The sequence below is a fragment of the Cyprinodon variegatus genome, unplaced genomic scaffold (genome assembly GCF_000732505.1).
Source record: "Cyprinodon variegatus isolate N-32 unplaced genomic scaffold, C_variegatus-1.0 Scaffold181, whole genome shotgun sequence".
NCBI classification, from domain to species: Eukaryota; Metazoa; Chordata; class Actinopteri; order Cyprinodontiformes; family Cyprinodontidae; genus Cyprinodon; species Cyprinodon variegatus.
In genome coordinates, this window is record NW_015150634.1 from 189,112 (window position 1) to 201,277 (window position 12,166).

General features: G+C 38.1%; 1 protein-coding gene across 1 annotated transcript in view; it reads left to right on the forward strand.

Annotated features, from left to right (window-relative positions):
- The window catches only part of lats2 (large tumor suppressor kinase 2), a 29,003-nt gene extending 25,352 nt beyond the window's left edge, over positions 1 to 3,651 (forward strand). The window contains exons 7-9 of the mRNA XM_015378912.1: positions 517 to 699; positions 793 to 899; positions 2,318 to 3,651. Of these exons, the coding sequence (XP_015234398.1) occupies positions 517 to 699; positions 793 to 899; positions 2,318 to 2,872 (845 nt within the window). The 3' untranslated portion in view covers positions 2,873 to 3,651. The remainder of the gene's footprint in view (positions 1 to 516; positions 700 to 792; positions 900 to 2,317) is intronic.
- The last annotated feature ends 8,515 nt before the right edge of the window (positions 3,652 to 12,166 follow it).

Sequence of the window (12,166 nt, forward strand, 5' to 3'; positions counted from 1 at the left end):
CCCAAAAGCCAAACCAGAGTCCGTGGTCTACCATAATCACACAAAGGTTGGCGTGCAAACCACATGCGCTCCGCAGGTTACCAGCCCCTCCGCCGCTGAAGAGACTCTTTGGCACGGCAAAGAAAACAGCGCCAGGTGCTTGATGTTTGTCACAAATATGAAAAGCTGGTGTGCGGGAAATGTTCAGGGGTAATCAATCAATTTCTGTAAATAAAACTGTCATTTTTAACCTGTGTGGTAAAATAGTCGTGTTTATTTTACTGATTTATGACCACAAATAATGATATCATACGATACACCCTTTAAAAAATATACTTTAGACCTGATATATGGTCTACATTTCAGTTGATGACATCATCACTGCTCATGCGTTCCGTTAGGAAAACTGTCACCCGTCAAATTGACGGCCAATGTGAGTTCTAGTAGGATCAGAATTCTGGGAGTCCTAGGGTTAATGAGCAACTCTGGCTCTTTAATTCGCTTCCAAATCCAGCGTCTTTTCTGTTCTTCTTTCAGGAAGCCACGTCAGACAGGACAGCATGGAGCCCAGCGACTTCTGGGACGACGTGTCAAACTGTCGCTGTGGTGACCGTCTGACGACGCTAGAACAACGTGCCAACCGGCAGCACCAGCGCTGCTTGGCTCACTCCTTGGTCGGGACGCCGAACTACATCGCGCCTGAAGTTCTGCTGCGCAAAGGTAGAACTAAGAGGAATAGGCCAGCTGATGTTTCTGTTCATCACTGATGTTCCTCCCTGTTCACCGTCCTGGTTTGGTTGTATTTCCTCGTAGGCTACACTCAGCTGTGCGACTGGTGGAGTGTGGGAGTGATTCTCTTTGAGATGTTGGTGGGACAGCCGCCCTTCCTTGCTCCGACGCCTACTGAGACTCAGATTAAGGTCTGTGAAGACGAAATATTTATATATTTAGCAATTCATGTAGATGGGAATGTAAACAAAAAATCTACTTATCATTAGACTTAACAGTGACAGCGTTTCAGCGGGTCATTAAAAATAATTAAAAGTTATTAAATTTTTTTTTTTTTAGTTAAGGCCTTAATCGGTATTAAAATTCATTAAATGTGATTATCATGGCATTTAAAATGTTTTTTTTTATTTTTTATTTACATTTGTAAAAGCAGTTTCATCAGATGTACTATATCGCAATAATATATTTGCCCAGAACCGCTTCCGGTTGATCTTAAAGCCGTATGTTCAGAAAAAGAAGCTTGAGGCGGAGAAAAAGCAAGAGAATGGGGAAAATACTAATTTCAACAAAAGTGGCTAGAAATCGAGGTATTTGGGACATGGTAGCAGCCTGTCTAAGAGCATTATTTTTGGGAAGTAAAGCGTCTTTAAACTTGGAAAAGTCCAGTGGATTGGTTTTTTAATTTTTTTGGATGATAGGTGATCTTTAACTTATTAATTGATAACTTGCCTCCCCAAGCTGAAATTGTAATTAAAGACTAAATAAAAGCTAAAGTTAACCCTCCTCACATTTTATGATTTCTACATTTAACAAGGAAAAACGCTTATTGTTAAAATTTAGATTTGTGTCCAAACAAATCACAAGAAACAAGCATCCAGATGTTTAATTTATTCTCTTATTCTGGGATGATGTCAGCTGGACTGACTTGTTTTAAATCAGAAATTTTACCATGATAAAAGAAAAAAAAAAATGGCTGCTGTGTTGACTGAAAGCAGTTCCATTAACTAAACCTGTGTTAGATATGTGTTATGATCATTGTCCCACATGAGGACTTAATCTTATCTGACAATCATTGATTCAAACGCCTCGGATGAAGAGGAACCGGTTAGGATGTTTAAAATTTCCTCAGACCGAGAAGGAAACTGAGATTAATTTACGCTCACATGATGATAAAAGTTTAATGGACAAACATTCAGCTTTTTGAGCTCAAACCAAAGTAGAGCTTTTAAAATATGCAAATGCAAACCAGCTGTTAAGCATGGTGATAGCAGTATCATGCTGTTTAGCAGCAATGCAAAAAATGGGTTTAATAGTTGAAAGTTAACTTTATGGTATGCAGTAGAAAGCATCTTTTTTTTAAGGGTACATGTAACAAACTTAAGTGGCTTTTTCTTCCTTTCAAGGACAAATTATTCTGCTGTTTTGTTTGGTATAGAGAAAATATCACAACCTCCAGACCCCCGTGGTATCGATCATGAAATGCCCAAATTACAAACCTATCATTTTGATGGTAGAGTAAATGTTTAGAGAGGTGGTCTGATTTTTGTCCCTTTCTCTGCACCGTACTTCATGACGGTAACTGTCCTGTCGTCTACCTTCACATTTGTAGGTCATTAACTGGGAGAGCACGCTACAGGTGCCGCCACAGGTCAAACTGAGTCCAGAGGCGGTAGACATCATCGGCCGCCTCTGCTGCTCAGCCGAGGAGCGTCTGGGTGCAAACGGCGCCGGAGAGATCAAGGCTCACCCCTTCTTCTCTGAGGTCGACTTCTCCAGCAATCTGCGCCAGCAGCCGGCGCCCTACCGGCCAAAGATCGCTCACCCCATGGACACGTCAAACTTTGATCCTGTGGAGGAGGAGGGCGGCCCGGGGGCGTGGAGCGACAGCGGAGACAGCACCCGAGCCTTGGACGCGCTCTGCTCTCCGCACGGGAAGCACCCAGAGCACGCTTTCTACGAGTTCACATTCCGTCGGTTCTTTGACGACAACGGCTGCCCCTTCCGCTACCCGAAACCCCTGGAGGCCAGCGTGGGGCTGAGCGCCACTGCAGCTGCCGCCATGGGCCCAGAGGAGGGGGAGGATACGGATGAGGACGGAGAGGTGGAGGAGGATGATGAAGAAGAGGGAGAGGCAGGGGTGGGATGCGAGCCGGTGTACGTCTAGAACCGATTTCCTTCTGCTACCTATCTCGACTCCTGGAGGTGTCTGTCAGCGTGGCGAGGCTGAGCATGTCTGAGAAGCAGCTGCAGGATGGAGGGGACATCGCCACCTAGTGGGCCGACCGCAAACCGACCTCCCATCTGGGACCAACAAGCACCAACTCTGACTGCATAAAGAACGGAGAGGCAGCAGACTCAGGAGCCTCTGCTGCTTCCTGGAGTTTCTTGTCCCATTCCTTCTGCCTTCGGTCTTACGGACGATTCAAACACAGGAGCTGCTTCCTGTTCTATCTGAGCTGCTTTCCGTTCGCGTTTGGCCACGTGAAGACGGCATCCAGTCTACAGACTGATGGTGCCTGAATCACAGCTTCTGCAAAATAAGCTAAAAGACATTCACTCACAGGGACACCCATGCTCCCTCAGTATAACTCAAGATTGTAAAAGTTGTTTCTGATGTACAGCAGCACCTTTACCACATATTCATTCACCTCAAACTTTTTCACGTCCACAAACCTCCATTTTATCTGGACCAACACACAGTAGCTCATGACTGGGAGTGGAAGGAAAGGAGTTTTCATGGCACATCTACCAGCTTTGGTTACCCAGGGACGGTTTTTCTCTGCTAAACGGCTCAATATATTTTAGTCAATAATCCAGGTTGTTTGTTTAAATTCTCAATTTAGTTCCAGACTTAAGGGCTGGTTATACTCCCCACAGCAGTGTGTTACAGTGAGCTTGTCACAGATGTTTTTGATTTATGCACAATATTGAAGCATGCGCTGCAAAAACAATCAAGAACTTAGTAAAAAAATATTGAATTGAGTGTATTTCCCCTTAATTTAAGTAGGTAAATAAGATGATCTGCCAATGGAATGAGTATTTTTACTCTTAAAATAACATAATTAGATAATATGCACTTGAAATAAGATAATGCAATTGTGTTTTCTTATTTTAAATGTGAATTGTCTTGTGCCATTGGCAAAATGTCTTTTTTACCTCCTCAATTCAAAAACAAATGCACTTATTTTAAGAGAAAATCTTGCGCACCTCGCTCTTCTAGCTGGTCCATCTTCCTGAGTCTCATTTAGTGGCCATACTAACAAAACAAGCCAGTAATGTACCAAACAGGAAATACGCATAGTGTAGAGCGGATGTAGATTTGGCCAATCAGAGGCCTCCTGTATAAACCAATATAAACCAGCCTTTACACTTGGCCATTTTAACACAGGTACTGCGCCTCCCTGCTGCCACACACCTGACCTAAATGGATGTCTGATTAAGAGGCTTCTTCAGCACTTGATGTTACGCTGAGGAGGTCATGCAATCATTTGTTTGAGGTGTGCTCAAGCAGAGAACCAGCAGGAAAACATCTAAACCATTCCATTGTAGCCCTTGGTAAATGAGATGAACCTCCATCTTTGGTCTCAGACAATTTACATTTCTACCCCAGAAAAAAACTGTTATAAAAAAAACTGTTTCCATCCTTTCAGGTCTGACCAGTTTGCACAGGTAGTTTTTTTTTTCTTAATGCAGACTAAAAAGTTTTTGTTATTTTGTCAGCAGACTAGCTCACCTCCTTCCACGTGTTTGTTGGGTCCCTCTGAAGTCCTTCCACTTCACAGTTGTGCTCTATTTTGTGTCTCTATAATGCTTGGTATGTGGAGGTTTGTGCTTTTGAAAAGAAAAAATCAAAAAGGAATGAATACTTTTGCAAAACGCTGCAGTATGGGCTGAATTTTGCTCCATTATTGTTGAAATAATACAATCCAGAATTGAAACTTTTTGAGAGTAACTTTCCTGTTCTCTCATATTTTATTTTCTCTATTTTTTTAAATATTCAGGGTTTCCGCAGGTCATTAGAAATCATTAAGTCATTAAATTATTATTTTTTTAAATTAAGGCCTTAATTGGCATTGATTAATTCATTAAATGTGATTTATAGTGGCATTTAAAATGCTTTATTTTTTTTAAAAGAAACGTTTATAAAAAAAATTTCTTCAGATATATTATATATGACTGGTTCTGCGTCTTTGCGCAGAACTGCTTCCAGTTAATCGTAAAGCCGTATGTTCGGAATAGAAGCTCAGGGCACAGAAAAAGCTAGAGAATGTGGAAAATGCAAATTTCAAAGTAAGTGGCTAGAAAACGAGGTGAGGAGCGATGTTAGCACTGACGTTAGAAACACGATTATTGGTCAATATGCGTGTCAAGATCGGGCGTTTGTATTGGGCTAGAAGTGACGAGAAGATGACTTGTGAAATGTGATTTCAAAAGAATGCGATGCGTAAAATTAAATCTGAAAAAGTTAATTTTTTTTTTTTATTGAAGAAAAAAGCAGCAAAGTTATTCTCAAAACCTTTTTTGATTAAGATTTTTTTTTACTTTTGTATCTGGGTTGCATTGTTTTATTTCAAATTTCTGTTTGCAGAACATGTTCTTTTCTTGCAAAAATAATGGAACTAAATTCACTCCATACCATCATTTGTCAGTCTCTGCAGTCGTTGATTTCTCTGATGCACAAAGTCGTGATGGAAACGCATTTTTAGCTGACTTAACTTGTTTTGTGCCAAATCTGATTCAGGGAGTCTCCTCCTTCAGACTTTACCGGTACCCATATTTCTGTCCTTTATTCTTATTTTTCAAGGTTAACCTCCGGTTGGTCTTGACTTCACATTAGTTCATAAAAAATGAAAAAAAGTCTGTTCAGACCTTTATATGTTACCAACTTGGAGTTCTGATATAGAAAACAGGGCAGAGATGCACTGATCAGAGACTAGTCAACATTAACACAAGTTACATGTAGATTTAAGGTGATCCCCTTTTTTATTCTAATATAGGACATTTTCTACATACTGTTTCTAACCTTCCTAACATGTGACCTTTATTTAAACTGGGAAAAGAGAAGCAGCATCAATCGGTGTGAGAGCACTGTCAGAGAAAAGCAGGGCTTTACCTTTTTAAAATTCAGAATGAATGACTGCAGAAGCCACATTTTACAGTGTTTTACCATCTTCTTTTGGCTGAAATTAACAGGTTGAAAGTCCAATAGGACAAAACGGAGCTCAACATCGTTAAAAAAAACCTTCCTGTTGTCAGCTCAGATTATTACTCTCTCCTGCAGCCTGAACGAACCACAGGCACGCCTCAGCGTCTCTGACCCGAAGCCCGCTCCATACACGACCTTTACCAGGATGCTGGGGCTTCAGTTCAGCGAGTTTGCAAAGACCAGCCCTGCGGTTGAGCTGCATCTTAACCCGCCTCCCGTTATATTATCGGAGGTCGTTGTAAAAAAGCGAACAAAAAAAAAACAAGCAACATGTCTTTACAACAACCAAACATGTGACAGCGTGACTATGTGCAATACAAAATGACATGTATTTAGTTTTCTAAACACAAAACTATCATTTTAAAAGTTCAAAAGTGTACAAACATATTAATTTTATATATATATAAATATATATATTTCTCTTTTTACCAGTTAGAATATGCTGCTTATCTTTGTGGTTAATATTATTTACATTACGTGTTTTTATCTGTGCTGTTTTTGTTGTTGTGGTGTACAAAGAACGAGTGTTTGTGCTCTGAAAGTAACGAGCTGCGTGCCTTCCTAACTGAATGTTGTAGAGCGTGTGGCCGCTGAATGACGAAGTAGGCGAATGTGGTGAGGATGATGATGATGATGATGGGTGTTTGCAGAACTTTGTTGAATCCGGTCTCCTTCAGCCGGGCTGGTCCCGACTGCTGCAGGCCGGACGGATTCTGTTGGAAGAGGGAACAGAAATGTTAGATGAAGACGAGTAAAGCAGGTTGGATTCAGTTATTTTTCTCTCTGAAAGGTTTGAGACGCTCTAATTATCCAAAAAAGACCACATGTTAGCGTTGTTTATCTCTGTATTTTTGCCGTTTGACAATCGCCAAATCATTTGATGCTCTCTTTGTGTTGAGCTGAATTATTTTTTTTTCTTTTCTTAAAAGCGGTTAAAGCCAAACTGTTTCAGGCCATGTTTTGTTTTTTTCCCGGTTGTAATCAGAAGGTCTTTTCTGGTTGAGCGTCACAGAAGAGTGTTTGGGTTTGTTGTGCTTCGATTTTTATATCACTAATAGTATTATTTTTTTTTTGTAAATGTTTCTTTTTTTTTTTTGCCAGATCAACACAATCTTAACTGATTTGGAAGCTGTTCTTTAAAGCAGAAGCTGTTTTTCCTGAGGAGGGGGGGGGTCGTCTGACAGAGCATGCTCTGTTTACATACATCAAACATTCCTCTAATTTCAAACCACAAGTTACTCAGAGAAAAATCATATTTTGATACATTTTCTTACAACGTATTTACTTTATGGATAAAGCAAAGCAGTGTTGCTACTAAGCGTCGGTGGGTTACCTGTAAGGGTGGAAGAAACAACTGATTCCATCAAATATCAAGATATTTTATTAGACGACGTGTGCGTCTATTCAAAATGCGCCTGAATGGATCTTAAATGTAAAATGTTTTTATAGGCAAACATTAATTTAATTGTCTTACTTTTACATCATTTTTAAACCTCCAGCCACTAGGTGGCAGCGCACCGTCGCAGGCCCTATTATTCAGCTGCTCTGCACTAATTAACAAAATCTTATGAGGTTTTCCGGAGCTATATTATTATGAAAATTTTAACATATATCATATTTATTAACCCTTTAAAACCAATTGTATCATATTTGATACATGAGTTTTTTTAGACCTCTGCATCATTACTGTGATCTTACTGAAACCCTGATTTAGTGAACAGAAAACATATATAATATTCTACAGAAATGCTTCATGTATCAAAATTGATGCAAATAAATGATCTAATTTAACTTATACTTAATATATATATATATTCTTTTCTGTTATTTTTCAGAGTACAATGACAACTTTGACAGAAAATTAAAATTTTTTATTTAATTGTTTTCGTCGTTCAGGCTTTAAAGGGTTCATATTTTGGGATAAATCGTATCACAAGACAAAATTGTAATGTCTAATTCACGCGCCTAGTTAAAATAAGGTTTCTTCAGCACTTGGTTGTACTCTGTAGATCATCTAATCACTATTATTATTTGTTTATTTCTCTATTTTCTTTAAAGTAACACAGGGTGCTGCTCATTGCCAGTCAGGTGGCTGAAAAGATGCGTACGTTTTTCTTAATCTTACAAGAGAGCATTTTAATTAAGTCACCAAGGTGCTACAGATCAGCGGAGGTGACTGAGAACAACTTGGGTTGTTGCATCATTATTTCCTAATAGCGTTATATCCCGATACAACTTTTTTATTAACGATATTGACCCAATACGATTGTAGTGACTTGTTTTTACAAAGAAAACAATAAAACAAACCTAAAGCACTCGGGCTGCTGAAGGGAGCTTAGTTGACGCGCTGCCTTCTTGGATCCAATGAAAGAAGCCTGAAGTTATTTCTGAGCATTTATTGATAATTTGCGCTCTCCAACAAAATGAATTTACTGTTTTACATTTACAGACCATCTACAGCAACAGCGTTCACTTTCTGGCTGCAACATGGCGATCAAACAAAACCATAACGACCACAGAGACGGTCACAAACTGTATGTTTTTTTGTTTTGTTTTTTCCCCCAATCAGCACACCTGCTGAGAAGTTACATGTTACTCCTTTTAAACATGACGCTTCTTACTGTGACTTTCAAAATAAGACGATAAACCCCAGACGTATGGCTCTAATAAAGATAAATATGCACGAATTGCACCGGCTTTTATTACCGGTACTTATTTTATTCTGTAGTGATTTTACTAAAACGGGGAACAAAAGGCAATAAAACAACTGACCTATGTAAAATTAAACAATGCGTTACAGAAAATTTTAACAGAAGCCGATTGCTTCTCTTAGCCATAAATTATCAAACATTTTGGAGGCTAGCCGATAAAATCCGATACATGTTTTTTTGCTAATAACAGACGGATATCCGATACTGATATCTGATCGGGACATCCCTATCTCCTAATGATGTGTTCCCTGTAGTGAGGCACTAAAGGAGGTCGATTTCAGGCAAAGGTTATGTCAGATGCTGCCCCATGTTTAGTAACAGCTCTTTAAAGTTGCTTGTTTAATTATTGCTCTATTATAGATTTAATTTAACAGCCTAGCAGACTGGTCCCTTTGAAATAGCTCATTTACAGTAAAATAATGTTAATAAATACATATTTTTCATTCCTGTTATGATATCATAGCAGTTTGATCAGAAAACAATGGTTATCAGTGTTTCTATCAGCATGCAGATATATTCCAGTATTAGTGTTTTGGCTGATATGGGATTAAGGCTGCTCTATCATTACTAACGATCAAAGGCTGATGCTGCTCTGTCGTTCTTCCCCCCCTTTTAAGATTTGTCCAAAAACAGCTTTAGAAGAGTGAATGCCACAAGGTGTGTGAGGTGTTTCCTGGATGTGTGCTTTCTTTTTTTACGCTTGGTTATGACTGACAATCTTTGATGGACCTTATGTCCTCTCATTTCCTTATAAAGCGTTTGAATGCCTTCAGTTTGTATTTGTACTCTTCTGTTTTCTCCCTCTTTGGTCTCTGATACACCTGTTTTTCTTAAGATTTATATTTATACAGATATACATATTTTTGGTATCTTCTTATCCTTTTTTTTGTGTGTGCTAATGTTAAAAATCCACAAACACGCAGTATTATACATGTTGTAATTTTGACTTTTTTTTTTTTTTTTTTACATATATGTATGAACATGAGAAATTGTAAAAATACTTTTAATGTCCCGGTGTGTAAGATGTATGTATAAATTAAATTAACCAACTTTGACATGAGTGGATTTATTTGTAATCGATGCAATTGCTTCATTTAAACTCCAAGTTTTTTAGAAGCTTGGGTTAAAACACACCTTACGGTTAATGCCACCGTTTAAAAAATATTATCATGAATAAGATCCCCTTTTATAGTTAATGACATACGGGTAAAGGTTGAAATATTCAGAAAAAATCAGTAAAATAAATTTCTACTTTGGAATTCTATTGCTACTCATTAAGAAATCTGTAAGAAGCTTTTAAAAACAACAAAATTACAGACGAGTTTTAATAAAAAAAATTTTAGAAAAATTATAATTTTATTAATTAATGGATATAAAGAAATCTTTTTATTCGGTACATTATTTTTCTGAATCTATTAAGTCTATGGTTACAGCATTTGTTCTAATGATACCAGACCAGCGATCTGGACTTTATTTAGTTTTATATTGTTTTGTTTGATTAATTGGTTATAAAAAGTTATAATAGTTTTATAAACACGGCCAAATATTTTTCACAAGTTTGTATGGATATCTGGGGTTTTTTTTCTGGGCATTCTGCCCATTTTTTCATAGGTTTCTATTTTGTTTACATTAATAACAAAATTACAGTGTATCGACCAAAAACTCAGAAATCTATCATGATACACTCACACTTTAATACAACAGAACATTTTGCCTTTGGTTAATTAATAATTAGTTAAAGGGTATATAAATTAAAAAAAAACTTTTTTTAGGAAGATGAGGCTGTTTAGCCTTGAGAAACTAAACACTAAGAAGTACCAAAACCAGAAAAGAATTTACTAGCAGATGCTCATTTATATATATATATATATATATTTTTTTTTTTTTTTGATTTTGAGTTTTCATACATAAACATAAACAAATTCAAACAAACAAAAATACAAGACACCCCTCCCCTCTTGCTCACTAAAAAAAATAAAAATACTCTAGTAAGGCTAGTTAATTTATACCTACATGGTCCAAATAAGAAATACCAATTTTTTGCAAAAGTATTGTATGATTTCCTCAGGCTGTATGTTATTTTTTTCGAACTGCACACAACTTTTCATTTCTGGGTACCATTTGAATAAAGGCAGGGGGATTAGATTTTCAATGGCTATATGTTTTCTAGCCACTGCCAGAAATATTCTAAAAACTTAAGTTTGGTATTTGTTCAGAGGTTCTATTTCAGCAAAATTTCCAATTAAACATAGTTCAGGGTGTAAAGGTGTTGATGTCTTGGTCATGGTAGATGGATAATTACATAAATCATGCAAAAAATGTCTAATTTTCACACATGACCAAGTACAAAGTAAGAATGACCCGGCCTCCATTGCAAATCAAAAGCATACATCAGACAATTCAGGCTTAGACCAATGACTTTTCACTGAACTTCGGTACAATTGATGGAGAAAGTTATTATGGGTAAGCCTATATAAATTAATTGTAGCAGATATGGTATCTTGACATAAATCAGACCAAAGGTCTTCTTCAATTGCATTGTTTAAGTCTGATTCCTTAAGCAGCTATGCTGCTGCCATCAACACCTTTGTTTATAGATGTTGGAGATCGGCCTGTTTTTTCAGTGTAGTCCTGTTTCTCTGTGACTAACTGGATGTGCTTTCTTCATCGTCTGACATGGGAGCTGCTCAGAGCTCGTCTGCCTGGCTGTGTGTTTCCTGGATAGGGCCACCTTTTACAGCTGCTTTTTGTGTCTCTGTTTCTGTCTCCTTGAACCCCAGTCGGCCTCGGCAGATGCCCGCTCACACTTAGCCTGGTTCTGCTGGAGGTTTCTTCCTGTGAAAAGGCAGTCTTTCCTCTCCACTGTCGCTAAAAGCATGCTTAGTGTGAGGGATTGCATTCGAGTCAATGAGTCGATGCAACCAACTGGTTTTCCTTAGATAGAAAACTTTGAATCAGTTTAACTGGATGATCTGGTGAACTGTAAAGTGCCTTGAGATGACATGTGTTTTGAATTGGCACAATACAAATAAACTGAACTGAATTAAATCGAATTCCCACCTTTCCTTAGAACTTTACAGAGCTGGTTTAGGACATTCTTTTATCAACACAGAAGTAGTGTTGCACTGATACCGATACCAGTATCGGACAGGGCCGCGTTCCAGCACTAAAATAGTGGTATCTGTATCAGTGAGTACCAACAAATAGGCCACCGATACCATTTTGAGAGCCAAAAGTTTATTCAACTATTGTCACTCATTCCAGGTAGGCAATAAAAAGTTCTACTGGATTCACTTTGTATTAGTCTTTTTCCTGCTTCACAAAGGAAGGCAGCAGCTTGACAAAGCCATGATGGCAATTATTTTACATCCAAGTAGTATGCAGTTCTTCAGGTATTCACACACACATCAATTTCAAACAGATGGTATCGGTATGCTATCGGTATCGGCCAATATTTCACAGCCAGGTATAGGAACCAAAAAATGGCATTGACGCAACACTACACATAATACACTTTAGAAAAACGTTGCCTCTTAACACT